This window comes from Micromys minutus (genome assembly GCF_963924665.1).
Source record: "Micromys minutus genome assembly, chromosome: 9".
In the NCBI taxonomy this organism is placed as follows: domain Eukaryota; kingdom Metazoa; phylum Chordata; class Mammalia; order Rodentia; family Muridae; genus Micromys; species Micromys minutus.
Genome location: NC_137978.1, coordinates 50,491,150 through 50,510,446, shown reverse-complemented (window position 1 = coordinate 50,510,446; position 19,297 = coordinate 50,491,150). Strand labels below are relative to the sequence as shown.

At 45.8% G+C, this 19,297-nt stretch overlaps 1 protein-coding gene across 3 annotated transcripts in view; it reads left to right on the top strand.

Annotated features, from left to right (window-relative positions):
- The window catches only part of ZBTB40 (zinc finger and BTB domain containing 40), a 67,551-nt gene that overhangs the window by 26,645 nt on the left and 21,609 nt on the right, over window positions 1–19,297 (top strand). For 2 of the 3 annotated variants that reach the window (XR_013975135.1, XM_080921591.1), the window contains exons 1-4: window positions 3,650–4,361; window positions 4,953–5,086; window positions 13,638–13,800; window positions 14,356–14,498. Coding sequence is in view for 2 of the 3 variants with exons in the window: in XM_080921591.1 (XP_080777717.1) it covers window positions 3,665–4,361; window positions 4,953–5,086; window positions 13,638–13,800; window positions 14,356–14,498 (1,137 nt within the window). In the remaining variant the exon portion in view is untranslated. Of the gene's footprint in view, window positions 1–3,611; window positions 4,362–4,952; window positions 5,087–13,637; window positions 13,801–14,355; window positions 14,499–19,297 lie in introns of those variants that run through there. The other variant, XM_080921592.1, reaches the window with a different exon arrangement.

The window sequence follows — 19,297 nt, the reverse complement described above, 5'->3', positions numbered from 1 at the left end:
AAATAATTCTACAGTCTCTTGGAAATAACTCTGTAAGATGTATTCTATGTGAGTGTTTTGCCTACATGATTATCTATGTGCTTTGTTTGTACCTGGTGCCTGTGGAGGCCAGAAGAGGGCATCGTATCCAATATAAGCCACCCTGGGGTGGTGCTCTAGGAGGGAGAACTCAAGAAAGTGTTCGGGGTGCTCTGTGACTGGGTGCTCAGCCTTCATCAGTTTATTATCGATATCGAGGGTTCAGGCTCTCCTGACCATGCTTGTTTGATGGAAGCTTCTGCACAGGGCCTCTGTTCCTGGTGATTTTCTGCTTCTGTCTGGCACCCATCTTAGGGAGCAGGTGTCTCTCTCCTCTAATCAAGATTTCTCCATCATTCAGCTTTTTGATTATTGTCAGGATCGTGGTGTCTTACACACCCTTCACATACACTCTAAAGCCTGGACTCCAGATAAGGTTTGCTTCTGTTTTCCAGGTGTCAGAAAATGTGAGACCAGTAGTAGCTGTCGAGAGAAGCAGCCACGATTATTGAACAAAGACAGCACTATTTCTCTTCTTCTTAAAGAGAGAGTCTCCATCCTTCTCTTACCCCTGGAGATACTACAGTTTTGTCATCAGTATAGAGTCTGCAACCCAAACCTGAGCTGTGCCCTTATTGCCTATCTTCTTCAGTGTCATCAGGACCATCCTGCCAGCAGCCTGCAGTGTTGCTTCTCCTTCATGCCATTCAGTTTCTAATCACTTGGACTCTCCTCTGTTTCTGTCTCTAGTAAAGACTCTCATTGGTTTACTCTGGGTCTCTTTTGATGGTAGAGTCTGCCTTTAGAATTATCCTCCTTAAATTCTCTAGAAACACCACTGAAATAACATATCTAAAGTACATCTTTGACCATGTGACTTTCTACCACAAATCTCTCCAGTGGCTTCTCTCTGCTTTTAAGAAAAAACCCAGGTTCTTCCATGTGTCTTGCTCACCACTGTGCACAGATCCCTCTCCAGACCCATTTCTTGACTCTCCCAAATTCTTTGCTTCATATTGTAGCACCACTGGTCTATTCACAGCCTCCCTCCACCCCAGACCCCTGCTCAGGAGGACTCTTCTTACCTGTGTGCCTTCTGCAGGCTGCACTGCACCAACTGTCTTAGCCCTTGCCACCCACTTACCTCCTCATCTTTTAAGATGCAGCTCAGAGAGCTGGGGAGGCAGCTCAGTGTGTGCATGTGTTTGCTGCACCATGAGGACCTGCATTTAGACATCTGTGTAGCACATCTCTACTCCCAGCACTTACAGTGGGGAGAACGGAGATGGAAATAGGAGAATCCCTGGAAACTCATGGACCAGGCAGGCTGGTATTTGCATTCACATACATGAATGTACATACAGCCTTCACACACACAGTTAGTACTCTTCCTCCAAGTTTTACTCCTCCTCCTGGGCTCCTCTGTTCAAAACTAGGTTGTTACATGCTTATTGCAGATCTCATCATTATATTTCCCTCTAACTGATGCTTCATTCTACCAAGTCATCAGCAACATTGTGTGAGGCTGCATTTTAAGCACTGAGAGGCAGCAGGTGGTAAAGACCCTCTCCCAGTAAAATTTAGGCGTTACCTAGGAGATGGGTGAGGCACGGCCACCACACCACATACCTGTAGGTGATATGTACGTAGTAGCTGAAAGCAGAGCAGGAGAAGGTGCAGATAGTGACCAAGTGTTCTTACCTGGAAATGTTCTAGACATGAGCCATTTTGGATATATTGGGTTTTGGAATATCTGCCTATGGAGACTTGATGATAGGCCCCTGAATATATATATATATATGTGTGTATGTATATATCTCACAGTATTCATCCTTGTTTCTTGTGCACTAATCCTGTATCACTACACAGATACTATAGTCAGTACACTGGAGTGTGGCTGTTGAGCCTGTATCTGTGACACCATGTTGGTGCCATTTCATTTGCAGCTGGCAATGGTAGCACGTGCCCACAAACTGATACTCCTGTTATCTCAGTAGTTTGGGAGGCAGAGGCAGGAGGACTGGCTTGAACTACATAAAGAAAGACACTGTCTCATAAAAGAAACAAAGACTGAAGTAGTTTCTGATTCTGAAGCATTTCAGATTATGCATGTTCCACCTGTGTAGCCCTTGAACACTGAGCTGGTGGAGGTGAGGGTGCCAGCCTGGAATGGTTGTGTGGAATCCTATGGCTGCTGTGTGCTCTGTGTGATCCTAGGTCAGCAAAGAAGGCAGTGCATAGAGTTGAGGGTGGAGGAACAACATTTGGAGGAGGTTAGGCAGCCAGTGGTAGTTGGATCATGGTGCAGATCGTTATAAGAACCTTGACTTTGATCTGACACTGAAGGCTTTAAGGTATTTGTGCAAAGAAATGCTGGGCTCTGGCTGTGTGCTAAGTAGAGCACTCTGGCTGTTGAATAGAAGGTAGGGCAGGCCGAGGCATGGAGATCAGCTGTGAGATTATTGAAGAAATCCTGATAATTGGGGATGCTGGTTTAGACTGGCCATAGGAATGAGAGGTACTAGGATTTGCATATATTGCAAGTAGAACCACTGGGGCTTTGAAAGATTGAATCTAGTGTATGAGGAAACGCCGGCATCAGAGGATACTATGGGGTTTTATTTCTATTTTTATGTTATTATTATGTGTGTAAGTGTTTGGTCCCCATGTATGCCTGTGTACTACATGCATGCTTGGTAGCCTTGGAGGTCAAAAGAGGGCTTCAGATCCCCTGGAACTGGAGTTACAGACAGTTGTGAGCTGCCACATAGCTGATGGGAATCAAACTTGGGTCTTGTTTTTAACTGCTGAGCCATCTCTCCAGCCCCCATTATAGGGTTTTGGTCTGAACAGTTAGGACTTCTGGGAAGTGAGGAAGATGGCAGGGAGCTTTGGAGTCATAAAGTGTCAGAAGCCTTATAGGTTTCCATTTGGAAGCATTGAGAAAACGTAGCAAGTTGACACTGCTCGTTGAAACCAGTTCAGAGAAGGCTTGAGCTTGGGAAGTGATGAAGAATGACCAGCAAAGAAAACAGGGAAGCCTGGCCAGTGAGTCAGTGGAAGCATGAACCACATGACAAGTTTGTACAGGGAGAGGGTGATGGTCCCTACCCAGTGCTAAGACAGTGGAGTGCTGGGACATTGTATGTCAGTCTTTGTGTCTGTCCCTCCTGCTGGCTAGCACTCCTGGGAGGAGCAGCATTCAGCAGAGCAGTTACAGATACTAGATCAGCCAGTAGTGATAATAGGCCTTTCCATAGCTGGTTTTCCGTCAGCTACTCTGGAATGGGGAAGGGAGGATGTGCCTCTCTAGTGTCACTGTGAGGATCCAGTGAGACTGTGCATGTAGGGCACTGAGCATGGTCCCTGCCTAACTAATCACATAACTATTATATTTATGGATAACTCAGGAACTCTAGTACCTGCCCCTCCCTGCTGAGGAACACGGATGGATGGATGGATGGATGGATGGATGGATGGATGGATGGATGGATGGATGGATTGCTGTCTTTTGGCTTGTTGAGCATCTCCCCTAGGGCCTTTCTTTCCTGAATGCCTGTTTGTTTAACATAATCCTTTGTGGGTCTTTCTAGTACTCGGTGGAGTCTGAAGGGTGAGAGGAAGGAGTTGCAGGTGGAGCCACATCATGGAACTCCCCAACTACAGCCAGCAGCTGCTTTTGCAACTCTACACCCTGTGCAAGGAGCAGCGGTTTTGTGATTGTACTATTTCCGTCGGCAACATCTACTTCAGGGCCCACAAGCCAGTCCTGGCAGCGGCCAGCCTCCTGTTCAAAACCCTGCTGGACAGCACAGACATCATCGCCATCGACGCATCGGTGGTGAGCCCTGAAGAGTTTGCCCTCTTACTAGAAATGACATACACTGGCAAGCTACCTGCGGGCAAGCACAACTTCTCCAAGATCATCTCCTTAGCAGATAACCTGCAGATGTTTGATGTGGCTGTTAGTTGTAAAAATCTTCTGACCAACCTCGTAAACTGCTCTGTCCAGGGACAAGTGGTAAGGGATATCTCAGTGCTGTCCTCAGAGGCATGTGGCAAGGAACCAGTGAAGCCTCAAGTAGAAGCCCTTTCCTCTGAAGGTGCTGGGGAGCCCTCATCTTCCCTGGAAGTTTCTGCCATCCCAGCAGGCCCTGAGAAAACCAAGACCCAGGAAGTAATCCACGTGGCTACCCAAGAGATAAATGCAGACCCTCCCATTGCCCAGGAGGTTCAGGTGTCTGCAGAGATCACAGGGGTGACTCCTCACACAGCTGAAGTTTGTTCCCCTTCCCCTGTTGGACAGATCCCAAGTGAGGCAAAGGAAGCCAATACAGAAGCAGGTAACAATCATTTGATTTTGCATTTCGTTTTATTTAAATTTGTATTTAATCAAAATATATACTTTTATTGTCAGAGTTTTGTGGGTTTTATATTTTGAAAAACTTTGTTTTGTTGTGGTTTATTATTTTGGAACTGAGTCTCTCTATGTAGTCCCAGCTGGCTTGGAACTCACCATGTAGACCAGGTTGGCCTCTAACTCATGGCAATCCTCCTGCTTCTGCTTTCCAAGTGTTGGGAATACAGGCATGCATTACCATGCCCCACAGATGTTTTGTTTCACTGATAATTTGCCAAAGGTCACCATTAGGTAGAAAACCACAGTCTCCTGCAGCCCATTGCTGAGATCTTCTTGTAAAATGTCCTGTTTGTTGGTGTTGAGGGTTGAAGTGGGCCACAGGGCAGAGAGGCAGTACTAAGACAGCAATGCCCTGCTTGCCAGAGTTACCCAGCACTTTCACCTTAGGATGCTGACATACTGCTTGTCCCTCATGTGCTAGGTGGGCCCTCTGAGGGCTTTCCTCAGCTGAAACTGCTTTTTCACCATTTCAAGTACTAAAGCCCTGTGTTATTTCTTTCTTATCTTCATTCAGGGTGTGAGAGGAAGAAGGACCAACTGACTCTCCTGCTAGAACATGAAAGTGTCTTCTCAAATGCAGCCTTGCTCACCCCAGACATGCTGAGAAGACTGGAAAGATGCTCAGAGATTGAAGGGCCTCAGAAGGAGGTAGGTGCCTTGAGCATCATTTGTCTCCAGCTCACCATCTCAGGAATCCAAGTCAGCATCCCTCACAGGGCAGAAAGACAAAAATGTAAGTGACCGAAATGAAATGGCCTCCCTCCCTTCATGGAAGGCCAGCCTTTAGCTCACAGACATCCCCTGGTCTCTGCCTCTTAACATGTGTACCACCATGTCTGACATTATCACCCGTTTTGGTCCATAATCACACTCTTTCTTTCCAATTAATTAAGGATAAACTGAGGCAGAAAGTAGTCTCAGATACCCCCAAATCAGAGAACTAGAACTCAGAACAGGTACAGAGTATTTGACAGAAGCACACAGCAAGTAGCATCTCATGGGGAATATCATGGCCCTTTCAGACATTAAAAACTCAATGATAAACATTTGTTTGGTAATGCTATGCTAAACTTGATAAATAATTTATCTCATTTAATCCTCACAGAGATTATGCTTCTATTTTTTGACCTGTTTTATGGCTGAGAATACAAAGAGGTAACACAGCTTGGTAAAGGCACTGAGCACTTAAGACTCAGAGCCAGACCGCAAACCCAGGGATTCTGACTTTTTTGTGTGTGCTGAGGATAGAGCTCAGGGCCTTCCTTCCTCGTATGAAGTAAGTACTACCACCCAGTACGCATCAGCCCAAATTCTGACAGAGAGAGCTACGTGCTGAGTTATCCTGATCCAGCAGGGCAAAAGTGACCCATATGTGTGTAAACATACCGCCTGACAGGGACTGCCAGATGGCTGTCGTGCTGTGTCTTAGCTGCCCTTTCCTGTTTGCAGGAAGACCCATCCCCACCGGTGCTCTGCACACCTTACCCTGCAGGGTTCTTGCTACAGGCACTTAGAACCCACCTGCTTCCTTTGTCAGCCTCCATTCCCCTGTGGAGAGCTCAGCGGGCGGGCCCAGCAGGGAAGCTGATCTGATGGGGGCCTCGCTGCTGCAGGCAAGTTAACTGCTAATTCTGTCAGTAAATGCCTGCCAGCATTTCATTGTTTTCCTGGCTCATTGCAGGTTACTTTTTAGAAAATAAATTCAAGATTTTGTATTGATTTTAACCTTATTAATAAATAGTTGGCCACAGTCATAAATCGCAGCCTCGAGAGCAGTATCAACCCTGATGTCTTTTCTGGGGGTGGGGGCATTGTGGGGGCAGGGGGTGGGGGGCTCAAGCCATAAATCCCTGGCACCCTTTGTCTGATTGCCCTGAAGGACATTATGCTTTTCTATTTTCTGCACTTGCTTGTTCTCTTCACCGCTTACTCTATCATGTTTGTCATTGGTTTATTACCTTGAGAACGTCTAGACACACTCTCCTGCTCTCCTTCAGGGCTTCTCTGCTTATCAGCAGGGCTCCCTTTGTGACCCTTGTGTTCATTTGTATTGTGTCTTCGATCTTTTTGGGTAACACTACCTAAAAATGTCCATTGCAGGAGCCAGAAAAATGGGCCCAAGGGTTAAGAGGACTCACTAGTCTTGCAGAGGACCTGGGTTCAGTTCCCAGCGCCCACTCAGCCATCTGTAATGCTGGCCTATGTGGGCACGTCATGGACAAATAGGATACATACACGCAAGCAGAATATTCATATGCATAAAAGAAAAATAAATTACAAAAAACCACATTTTTTATGTGAGTCTGAACACTTTCTTTTTTTCTTTTTTTTCTTTCTAGTTTCTGTTCTAATCTTTTGATGCCAATAACCTTAACAGTTTTAGAAAAGCCCCAAGTCCTGGTGGTGATCATTATAGGCTTTTTTTTTTTTTTTTTTTTTTTTTTTTGTTGTTGTTGTTGCATTTGGAGGTCAGAGTACCAGCTTTACAGATTGCTTGGTGACTGTATTTAAAACTGTTATAGCCCATAATACAGCTTTAGACTTCAGAAAGAAAAAGGAAACAGTCTTTAAGAACATAAGATGAAATTAAATATAGGGCAGAGGATGTAGCTAGTTGAAGAGGTCTTGCCTAGTAAGCACAGGACCTGCATTTGATCCCCAGCCCTGCAAAACTGAATTACTGAGTTAGGTTTAGGCTTGGGGAGTTGTCTTGTGCCAGATTCTCCTCTTGCTCCTCTCAGGCAGCTGTAGAGAGCCATGCGTGGCTGCAGAACACTGCAGACTTTAAGTGCACAGTTTGCTATGGTTTTAGTGCATGTCCAGAAGCTGTTATCACAGTCAAGGTGGACATTCAGTACCCCAGGTCTTCCCATGGCCTTTGGCAGTCACTCCCTCCTTTCTCCCAATGCTTCAGCCTTTTCTATTCATAAGCCTTCTTTACTTGATAAAGTTTATGTGACCCTAGGAATACAAGTATAGAAAATGTATGTAAATCCAACATTTACTGGTAATAAAAAATCAAGAACTTTATTTTAAAATAATTATTTGGTGTACAATATTTTCATCATTTATTATAGGCAAAAGCAGACTTGCACACTAACAAGATGTCTTTTTTTTATGTAGAGAGTTAAATCTCTACAAGATTCGGGGAACATCATCAGCTCTTTCAGAGTGGCTGACATCTGGTCTTCATAGTCCTGAGTGCAGAGAGAACTTCTTCACACAGACTGGCAAGACTACGATTAGGGACGTTTTTCAGAAACGATGTGAAATTCTGTCCTAATCCCAAGCCAAAATTCATTTAACCTTTCTTAAAAAATAAAAGCAATATAAACAGCAACTTGAAACATAAGCACTCTAGTTTATGTTTCAACCGGAAGTGCACTAATTCAGTTGCTCATGGTTAGAACCGCGGTAGAGAAACATTCAAAATCTTTGTTTTCTATAAACTGTGTGTCTCTTTAAGCAGAAACCTTGGTGAAAGCAGCAGAATACCCGTAGCTCCTAGCAGTCCTGACTCAGAGCTGGTGTGCCTGGCATGCCACTGTGTGCAAAACAAACTACATGCTGTGTGTTCAGAACCAAGGCCACAGTGAAGTCACGCTGTCAGACCAAGCATAGGACCCTGCCAGAAACACGCCAGAGCCATTGCCCATTTGATTTGAACTTTGATTTTCTTATTGTTGCATGTTCAGAAACATTTTGTCACCATACCTTTTGTAACATCCCCACTACACACACACACACACACACACACACACACAGAGGTATTTAACCCCTGTTGGGCTAGGCTCTAGGTAACCACCAATTTGCTGTCAATTTAGATTAGTTTGTGTGTTCTCGTATTACATAGTTGGTGTCTGGGGCGGGTAGGAGCCTTAACAGTTTGTTGAGACCCAGCCATTCTGTTCTTTCCTTCTTGCTGGGTAATGCTCCACTGCAGGGCTAACAGTGTTTGCCCAGCTTGACCACCTCCTTGTGACCTTAAAATGGCAATGTCACTAGGTACTGTAGGGTCATCATAACATAATTAGGCTTATTTATATGGTATTCTCCATAAAATGCCAGACACACAGCAGGAGCTCAGTAAGTAGCAACTGCTACCTTGGTTTCTAATTACCGCAGTGCTCCTTGGCCTAGATAGTCTCTAGGCCCCCTTTTCCTTCAGTGCCCTATGGTATCCTAGTGCTGTGTGCTTTACACTGACATGTGAGATGTTTGCAGTGGTGGCCCCAGGCTGAATCCATAAAGCCTCTGTTCAGAGAGGTACCGACCTCTGAATTGCAGGACTAGGGTTTTAAACCAAGTCTTCAGTCTCTCCAGGACAACAGTGTGTCCTATATGGTCTAGCATGCTTGTTAAGATGTGAGCCCCCAGAGGGTCTGACTCTTAAGTTGTGGTAGAGTGTGGGAATCTGCCTTTAACAAGATCACCAGTGGACTCTCACCTTGGTACCTGTGGGCAATGGACCACTCTTGAGAAGCACTACTGAAGTGAGTAACCTCCAGATTCCTACAGTGAGGACAGAGAACATGATGTCTGTGTTTTCTCCAAGGGTCACTTGCCTGCCTTTGATTCAGCAGATGTTCTCTGAACCCGGCAGCTCTGATCCCCATCGTTACAGATTGCTTCTCAGTGAAGACATCCTTCCGAGAGTGTAGCCAGCTCCTGTGTGGAGTCTTGCCGTAGACTTCTATCATGAGTATATTCCAGAACTGTTCCCTGGAGCAGCATGTTTGAAGTTCTAGTACAACCATGGGGTTTGACTTTTGTCATTGTTGCTGTTTTTCTGTTCGTACGTTTTTAGCTCCAAGGAGTTTTGAATGTTTTGTTGTTTCAACATGTTATTGGACTAATTATCATGACGTAACTTGACACCATTGAAAAGTTTGCCATTTGTGTCCTGCTGCATTGGTGAGTGGCACTTGGTTCTGGTTGAAACACACAGATGTAGGGTATACAACTGACCTGGACTGAGTTCAGGGAGGACTTGGGCTCCTGATATCCTGGTAGCTTTATCTCCCAAGCTACCTGATAAAAGGTGGCAAGATCATTCCCTAAACAATGATCGCTGAAACATGTGAGGCAGGGCGCTGCAACCCAGCTTCACAGTTGGAGCTGATCACGCTGGGTCTCCTGGGGCTGGGGCATGGAGCATCTCCTGCCAGATGGTGCCCAGTCTAACAGCCACAATAAGAAAGCAGCAGTGACTTCTGGCTGAATAAAGCGTGATTCAAGCCAGCCCACACTTTCTTCAGTTTGTGCCAAAACTTTTAATTGTCTTCCTTCTTTATTCCTAGCCATGTCTCTGCTTTTAATTAATTGTGTGTATAGCAAAGCGATCTTTTTCAAGAACAAGGAGCTAACTTTTCTTCTATTGATTTCTGGGCTGTCTGATTCACTTTTGCTTTATGTCCTAGAAAGACTCCCAGAGCTGAAGACCGAATAGCGTTTGTTCTCCTTCAGCTGCATGTCAAAGGCAAGCTAGCTTTCCCTTCCGAGAATCTGATGTTCTCAGGGGTGGTCTTACAGTGCCTTGTCCCCTCGAACAGCTTTTTGTTGCCTTAAGGTTAGTGCTCATTGGCTGGGGTAACTCACAGGTCGATGAGAGGTGAGAGTAGCTGGTGCTTTTGCAGATCTCAGCTGTTCATAAAGTCGGGGCCCCACAGCTCAAAACAGGCTGGCAGTGGGGGAAAGGTTCAGTTAAACTTGGTGTGAGCGCCTGCTGCATACCAATCTCCAGGGTAATCATTGACTAAGAAGAACGGCATGCACAGTGCCCATGTCCCACTCAGTGTTCAGTGGCTAGTTCTGGTGGGTCCAGCAGCTATCCTGTGACCTTCAGCAAGTTCCTTAAGTCTCCTGTGCTCACCTAGAGCATCAGGAATGCATCCTGGTGAGGAGTACGGTACCCAGGCCAGGACAGTGTGCGATGATTATTGTGCTTTCTTTTTATTTCTTTTGGCTTGAACATGCTAAGCAGGCACACTACTGCAGAGCCACACCCAACCCCATCTTCATCTTTATTGCTGTCCCTGGTTCTCAGCATGAAAGGGGAAGCCTTAGTGCACAAGATTGTCACCCAAACAAATGTAAAAGGCCTAGGCAGAAACAGTAGAGATAAGTACAATGAAAAGACCTGAATGAGGAAAACTAACTACCTCATCTTTAAATGTGTCCACTTATATTTCACTTGGTAACACCGACTACTTGTGTGAACATGTGTCGTCATGGATTTACTGGAGTACTCTTAACCCCTTAAGAGTCAAGCTGACAAGATTGTGTTTCATTGGGATCTTTGAGTCCTTTACATGGTCGCAGCCCTGTGCAATATAGTGCACCCTCTTGGCATTCCTGCAAGCCTGGAGTGCCAGCCCTGATGTGGATGCCCACTCGGTGCTGGAGTGAAGAGCAGGCCTGTCCAGGCAGCTGATGGCTCCTCCTGCCCCTTCCTCAGCCCGCTCCTGCTTCTCCTCCCAGGTGGTCACTCAGCACCACTGCTGCCGAGCAGCGGAGTTAACAAATGTTTTAATTTCACCGCTCAGTAGTTCTGCAAAGGGAGAGACAGCAGAGAGGATAATGAGAAGCACTTCAGAAGCCACTGATGGTGGGAACACCATCCCCTCAACTCAGATGATAATGCCAGACACAGTGGACGCCTAGAGAGAATTTGAACTATTCAGAGAGCCATAGGTGAACAAAGGAAACAGCCTGCCCCCCCCCCCATAGAAGAAGGCTGCTGTGTGATGTCAGTGAGGAAGGAAGGGCGGGGGGGGGGGGAGGAAAATAGAGGAAGCAGAGTGTGAGCCAAGGGTATTGGTATGAAGAACAACTGTGAGCCACCTCTTCTTGTGTGAGATTCACTGTAACATTCAGCAGCCTGGAAACGTTGAGCACCCATTCCCACAGGTTCTGCAGGTCAGGAGTCTGGGTGGCACCTAGCTTGAATCTCACAAAGCTGCAGCTGGAGTGTCAGCCAACTTCTGCTGTCTCTAGCTCAGAGGCAGAGTGTCTTCCACGTTCTTCCTAGGAGAATCTAGCAGTTTCCAGAAGGTGTGCTTTCTTACTACGCTCTGCTGCAATTGGACCTGTCCCTTTTTCCTAGAGCAGTTCAAATAGGGTGGCTTGCATCTCTCCCAGGGCAGGGCAGAGAGGGACAGCAGGTGTGTAGAGCAAGTCTGTGCTTATACTTACACTGTCACTTACATGCACACTCGTGCTCCTGGGCCAGACAGAAGAACATAGTAGCCCTCCTCTCAAAGGCTTACCCTTTTGTCTTGAGAATTCAGTCATGAGGTTCAGCCCAGAAGTTGCTGTGTGCTTCAGCCCAGGGGTGTAGATGCCTGGATGCAGAAGTCATGGGAGCTGTTTTTCATATTCTTGATCCCATTTCCTACTACTCCTGTCAGTGAAAGGCGTTCTAAAGAGATGGTAAACCAACTAACAAAAGGCATAGGAGGTTGAATTAATTTGGCCAAAGGGAGTTAAGCATTCATCTGATGTCTTAGCTTCTTGTTCATTGTTTTTAAAATACAAGATGTGTTACCTACAGCTAATGGAAATCATTTACTATAATAAGATCTTTATGTAGGTTTTTTTAAATGTGTCTGCACCTGCACACATGCAGTGTGTGTTCAGATGCCTGCAGAAGTCAGAAGCTTCAGCATCCCCTAGAACTAGAGTTACAGGTGGCTGTGGACTTCCCAACATGGATGGTGGAGACTGAGCTCTGGTTCTGTCTGCGAGAGCAGCACATGCTGTGAGCCACGGAAGGATAGATTATTGACCTGAGTTTTGTCCAAGTTTCCTTGTGGAGATGAACAGAAACCAAAAGAAATCCCCATGTATATAGAAGTATATCTGCAACTGTATTCATGTAATTATATTTTGGTGACCTCATGCTTTTCAAAATAAATTTTTGCTAAAATAGAAATATTAACTCTACCTTCTCATTAACTCTACTTTCTCACATTTACACAAAGATGTTCTATCAGGCCAAAGAAAGGCATGTTGATTTTGCCGCTGGGGTGGCTGATATTTTACTGTGATCTAAAATACTCAGGGTTTATGCTGTGACCCTGAGACCTGGATGTAAGGCCTATCACACAGATTTGTGTGGCTCTAGGTCAGAAGAGGGGACTGGAGATTGAGCCTCTTTACAGGATTGTCTGGGAGAAGAAACGAGTTGATAGGAGGCTGGGGATAGCCAGGCGGTGTGACAGTTCCCTGTCTCCTCAAAACAATGTGTCAAGCCAGTCTTAGACCCTGCTATGGTTGTGGATTTGGGAGAAGGCAGAAAGTGGCTGGCCACAAACACCGGTTTTTAACCATGGTGCTTCCGTGTAACTGATGTCAGGGAGCTGTGGTGCCAAAGCTGAGTGATGCCGAGTGATTTGGAAGGTCAGGTGGTACGAGCTAAGAGGCAAGGCGGGCTGTGCGTGAGTGTTGCTTCCAGAAGAAACTGTGACACTCTGCTTTCTGGAGTAGAAGCAGCATTACCATGGGGTAGTTAATATGAGAATCATGTTCTCTGACAGCTGGCACCTATAAGCCAACACATTGTTAGCCTTATTACAGAATACAGCTAAATGTAATAAGGCCCATGTCTTTCTAAATAGTCTATCATTCAGAATGTAAATGACTGAAAGTGTTCTTTTTTTCCTAACTCACAGATTTTAATTGCATTCTCAAATAGTAAAATGACAGTTCATTCAATTTGTAATTCAGATATCCTTGCCTGAGAAATACCCAGTGTCATAAGATTCAGAAAGGTATAATTAGGCAAGAAGTGCATTGCATTTGTTAAAAATATCTTGTATACCTACTATGTGTCAGACTGTGCTTCTTGCTGAGGCTGTAGAGCCCTGGAAGCAAGATTGCTGCCTTCTGAAAGCATCAGTGTAGAAAGCAGTAATGAAGGAGTTAAAGCTTGTGTGTCTGGTGCAGAGAAGCACAGAAAGGTGGGTCCCAGAAGTTGAGCTGGTTCAGTTACTCTATAAGCTGGTGCAGTGGGTAAAGGAGAGATATGAGGGTCAAGATGTCAGAGCCCTCATGCCACACAGGTAGTCCTTGGAGGCAATTAATCTCTCTCTCTCCCTCTCTCTCTCTCTCTCTCTCTCTCTCTCTCTCTCTCTCTCTCTCTCTCTCTCTGTGTGTGTGTGTGTGTGTGTGTGTGTGTGTGTGTATGCTTGGTTCACAGACCATAATGGAATGTCTCAAGGGTGAAGGAGGCGGCTCAGCATTCCAGAGAATTCTGGACAAAGTGCACAATGGGAGCCTGGATGTACAGGTGGCCCTGTCTCTGATGAGACTGTACCAGGAGTCTGCACCTGCAGAGAAACTGTCTCAGATTCAGCCAGAAGGTAGGAGGGTGTTGTGGCCGCCTGGGTGACCCAGTTTAAAGTTTCAGCCAGTAATGTGTATCATTGGTGGCTTTCACATAGGTTCTTGTGCCATCCCAGAAACTGCATGTTAAATGTGCACAGTCTCCACGTGAGTCTTCATTTCTGCCCTAGTTATCTAGGCTGGTACCTCAACAAGATGAGGCTACTGTCGTTGTCCGCTTGCCTTTCAAAAAGCCGAACGTCCAAAGCAGTGCCTCAAGTGACTGGTTCGCAGCCAGCACTTAAAGGCTGCAGTTGCTCCCGTTCAGGTTAGGTACAAAGCAGTGGCCTTGCCTACCAGAAGTTAACCTCTGGCTGCCTCCGAAGCTTTGTGTTTCGACAGATAAATGAAACATTTTTCCTTTCATAGAGTTTAAACAGAATAATAAAGTATTTTCCTCTCCAAAAGTGATTCTGCATTCAGGTGCACAGAAGCACTTTACTATTCTGTTAGATCTCTCTCGACAGACCACGCTGTCATTTTCTTCAAATTGACTAGCTTCTCTTGTGTGTCTCTAATTCTTTCTCCCCCAGGGAGCGCAGGAGAGGGAAAGACCTTGTCTGTTCTGTTGCTGGAACACAAAGAGGACCTGATCCAGTGTGTAACACAGCTCAGACCTATTGTGGAGTTCCTGGAAACAGCCAAGGAGGAATTCCTGCCAGGCTCCGAAAAAAGGGTAACTGTGTGGAGCCTCTGCCCCTCTGAACGGCTGCAGAGCTTGTTTCTAGTGTCTCTGCAGTGCAAGTCACTTTTTGCCTTTCGACATTTTCATGCCTCCTGCATAGTAATCATTGTGGCTGCTCTGAGGCCCCTGTCGAGTGTTCCATTCACTCTTGCCATAGCTTATGCCATGCACTTTGCAGCACGTGCGCCTGGGCAGATGGGTGGAAAGTTGAGCCACTGGGGCTGGGATTCTGACTTTACTGGAAGCAACTGTAGCAAGAGTTGAATGTTAAGGCACATGTGTAATTATGATGCTTTTCTTGTTTACAGAAATGATACATGGTTAATATAGCGATAAAGAGGAAAACAAGCAAAAATTTTTTTTTAAAGTTGAGAGAACCCTGCTAGGGACTTCCCTCTCTCCTTGGGGTCCTGAGATGGGGGCAGTGACAGCTTATGGTCCTTCTCTACTACCACAAATTTCTCTCTACAGTGTGGGACTGGGGAGCACAGCTCCAGTCCTCCTGTTTCCCATGCCTTGCTCACTCTGTTGCCAGTCTTTTGGTGTTAGTAAATGATGCTCAGAGGACATCCTTGAAGGCCAAGCTCTGCAGACTGCGCAGTATCATTTCCTTAGGGTAAATTTCAAATGGAGTTTTAGAGCAGAGCATAGAAGTTTCTCTGAGCATTGTCACATTGCCCTTCAGGAAGGCCACACCAGTTTATCCTTCCAACAGCTAGCTGCTAAAACCTCATAAAACTGCTGGCATGAGTTCTCGGGGCAACTAGATAACTGTATTTGTTGGTATTATTGATTTCAACTTTGTGCTAAAAATATGTCTGTCTAGAAGAAAGTGTGGGGAGAGAGAATTTTTGTGGCATTGCTTCTTAAAACTCCAGAGTGACTTAGATGCCCAGGAGAGATGTTTTAGAACTACTGGTGTGTTAGCACTGGGCCCAAAGTGAGCTGAGTCCATCTGTCTGAGTCATCTTAGGTTGAAAATCCAAGCAGATAGACAGGCGAGGCCGCTTCTAATCTCAATAATGCATTTTAGAAATGACGATGGTATTAAAGTTCTGTAGGCTTCGTAGACACTGCTAACATGGTAGAGAATGAACTCCTCCTGTTTTCCTCCTGAGATTTCAGAATAGGGGTAATTTTCGGCACTCAGTTTTGGTAAGTTGCTCATTGCACTAGAAGCTCTGCTTCCCTGGTGAAAGATTTCATTGACTATCCCTCCAGCCCTTTCCTGACGAGCTAGGCTGAAGGTGGACTTGGAGCTGTAAGACAGCACTTAGGTGGAGCCAGCCCCAGCTCTGCTCTGCTGCAGGATAGACCGAGCTTCGCGTGCGTCATTTTCCTCTGTCACTTTCAGTTTACTTGACAAAACAGGCTGCAGCAGGACTTAAATGAGTTGCAAATCACAGGAACACGTTTTAAGCTGGGGTCATACAGCAACAGCAGCTGCTCCTGGGAGACTCGAGCAGCCTGGCCCAACCCCATAGAAAAGAGACTATTGAGTCCATGGCCAAGCTTCCCATCATAATGGGGAAGGAGCACCAGGCCTCCTGTCAGAACTTGTTCTATCAAATTATGCTTTTTGTGCTTTGTCTGTAAAAAGCTTTGACTTCTTTTTGTAAGAACTGAGAAACAACAATTTGACTTCAGGACATAAGCCCAGCAGTTACTATGGCTGCCACTAGCTTGCTGTTCAACAGTCTGCTGAGATGCACTAAAGGCTTCCAGTTTCCTGAAGTTTGCTTCCTGGGAGCTTGTTGAGACTGAGGCTCTGCTGGGCTTTCTGGGCCCAAGCACATTGAGAGCATCCTCACCGCTGTGCAGGCGGGTGGCTGATGGCAGAGGACTGCTTTTTCGGAAGGTGCACATGCAGCCTTAACAGTCACTCTGGGCTCTGTAAGCAGCAGAATCCTCAGAAGGACAGTGCAGGAGTCGTTTGGTTATTTTCATTTGCACGTGGGGAAAACAAGCTTCTAAGATGCATGTAACTTGTCCAAAGTCACATGGCGTGAAAATCCAGAGCTGAGGTACAAACTGGGTCAGTCTGGCCTTAAGAGCCATCCCTGTGCTGCCTCACTGGGCATCTGGAGGCTGCTTAAGAGTGATGGGCTGGTGCTGACGTTACTACACGTTTTAAATACAAGCTCTTAAATTTTAAATTGTGGTTCATTTAGTCAGTATCTACCATAGACATTAGACATTATCCAAGGAAAAACGGCTGGTTTTAAAGCTCAGTTCGTTATTTTAGAGCGGAGCTAATTTGATGAAGGCAGCTGCTGGCATGATGGATCTGCTTGCCTGTCTCCTGAGAGCAGGCATTTCCCAGAGGAAGGCTCACAGATCAGTCACCGTGGAGCTGTGGATCACATACATTGAAATAATTCCTGAGTGCCTGGTTCCGTAAGAGCCATGCTATGCATATTACGTCGTGGTCCATTAAGAAAGTTCTCTTGGACTGGAGATGGCTCAGAAGTTGAGAACACTGGCTGCTCTTTAAGAGGACCTGGGTTCCACTCCCAGCGCCCACATGGTAGCTCACAACTGTCTGTAACTCCAGTTCCAGGGTATCCAACACCCTCACAGAGACACACATGCAGACAAAACACCAATGCATATAAAAGTGAATAAAATTTTTTAAAAGAAAGAAATAGTTTTATGGCAGTAGAAAAGTATGTCACTTGTTTTATTGTTCAACATCTTTACTAGAGCCCTGCAGCCTTTTTGCTCAAAAAATCCATTGACAAACCAAGGAGGAGCAAGGGAAGTGGGACTGTTGAGCTGGAATGGAGCTGAAACATGAGACTGAGAATGAGAAGAATCACAGGGCTGGGGAGGTGGGTTGTGGGGAAGACAGCTGTGCGAGCACACGAGCCTGAGTGTGGGTCCCAGCAGCCATGCATCAAGTAGGCAAAGTCACCACCATGTGCGCCTGAAGCCCCCGGTGCATAGAGTATCTCGGGGCTATCAGGCCAAGGTATGAGTTCATTGAGAGACCCTGTTTCCAGAGACAAAGACAAAATTGATAGAACAGGACACCCAATGTGTTTGAACAGTGCATGGGCATGTGTACACATACACACACACACACACACACACACACACACACACAGCACAGCACAGCACAGGAGTGTGGGCATGTTTATTCGAAAGGAAAAATTTAACAAAAACAAGCACACAAAAAAACCACACAAAGTACAGGGGTACACACTGTAATGGGTTTCCCTGAGTTTAAGGCCAACCTGGGCTGCACAGTGAGGACCAGGACAGCCAAGGCTGCATAGCTAGACTGGTCTGTACAAACAAAACAAAAGATTTTATAAGAAAAATAATCTAAAAGAACAGTTTATTTCTATCATTTTAGGTTCAGTATTCAAATAAAGTAGAAGTAAATAAACAGAATTGACTGGAACAGAGATAGAAATGTATTTTAACAGTGTTAAGTGCTGTCTTAGGGTTTACTGCTGTGAACAGGCACCAAGACCAAGGCAACTCTTATAAGACCTACATTTAATTGGGGCTGGCTTACAGGTTCTGAGGTTCAGTCCATTATCATCAAGGTGGGAGCGTGGCAGCATCGAGGCAGACATGGTGTAGGAGGAGCTGAGAGTTCTACATCTTCATCTAAAGGTTGCTAGCAGAATACTGGCTTCCAGGCCGCTAGGATGAGGGTCTTAAAACCCACCCCCACAGTGACACACCTACTCCAACAGGGCCACACCTCCTAATAGTGCCACTTCCTGGAGCATATATAAACCATAACAAGTACCTACCCATTTCTCAGTCTTGGCATCTTAAGCAAACAGGATCCAGAGAGCTGGTCAGATATACACTACTTACTGGATCACACTAACCAGATCTGAGGTGCTTTTAGCTGGCTAGCACTTGAGAGGCTGAAGCAAGAGAATCGCGGTGAATTCAAAGCCAGCCTGGGCTGTATAATGAGTACTAGGCCAGTCCTGTTTCTAAAATGGCTTTCAAACAGGGCAGGCTGTTGGAAGCAGACTGCACCTAGGCTTGCTGCTGGGGAAAAGTTTCATGGAGCTATTTGTTTGGAGAGTGAAGTTTTTTGGTTTTTGTTTTTAAACAGAAAAGAGAAGAGACTGACAAAAAGCAATGCTAGAGACTGGCACAGTGAAAGTCACACAGCACAGCTGCTTGATACAGAGTCAGCAAAGCTGAGCCGCACGCTGTGACTGCAGTCATGCCGGCTTTCACTTTTGGTCTTCATCACAACATGTTGCATACTTGGGGAGACTTTAATATTTGTACAACTTGGGAATTTTCTTAAGAATCCTTTATACCTTCTCCCAGGAGTGCTGCTTCTAAGTTTCCCCAGGAAAGTCCTGAGCATACTACCTCTCCTGCTTTTAGGGAAATATCCTTATCTGGCCTACTTAAAGGCCCTTCTTGCACCTTGGAGGTTGTGACTCACATGAAAACTCCAGAGATCTCCTTATGAGGCTCTGGCTTCAAAGATACTCTTGAAACATCTGCCCCTGTACTTACTCAGGAACAAGATAATCAGAACAAAGTAAACTTAAAAAGGTCAACAAGATTTAGTGGGCTACAGGGGTTGTCAACAGATTAGATTAACAGCCTCTTCCCACTATCCGCTCAGCCGATTACATGACATAAAGACTAGGGGCTGCACATAGTTTACCCCTCCAGAGAGATACAGCAACAATGTTAGATTGGCTGGAGTTATCGCTGCCGTACAAAGGGGCTGATACTGATGGACAAAGAGCTCATGCAGGGCCATTGTGGTGGCCTGTGGCCAAGGAACTGAAGAATGC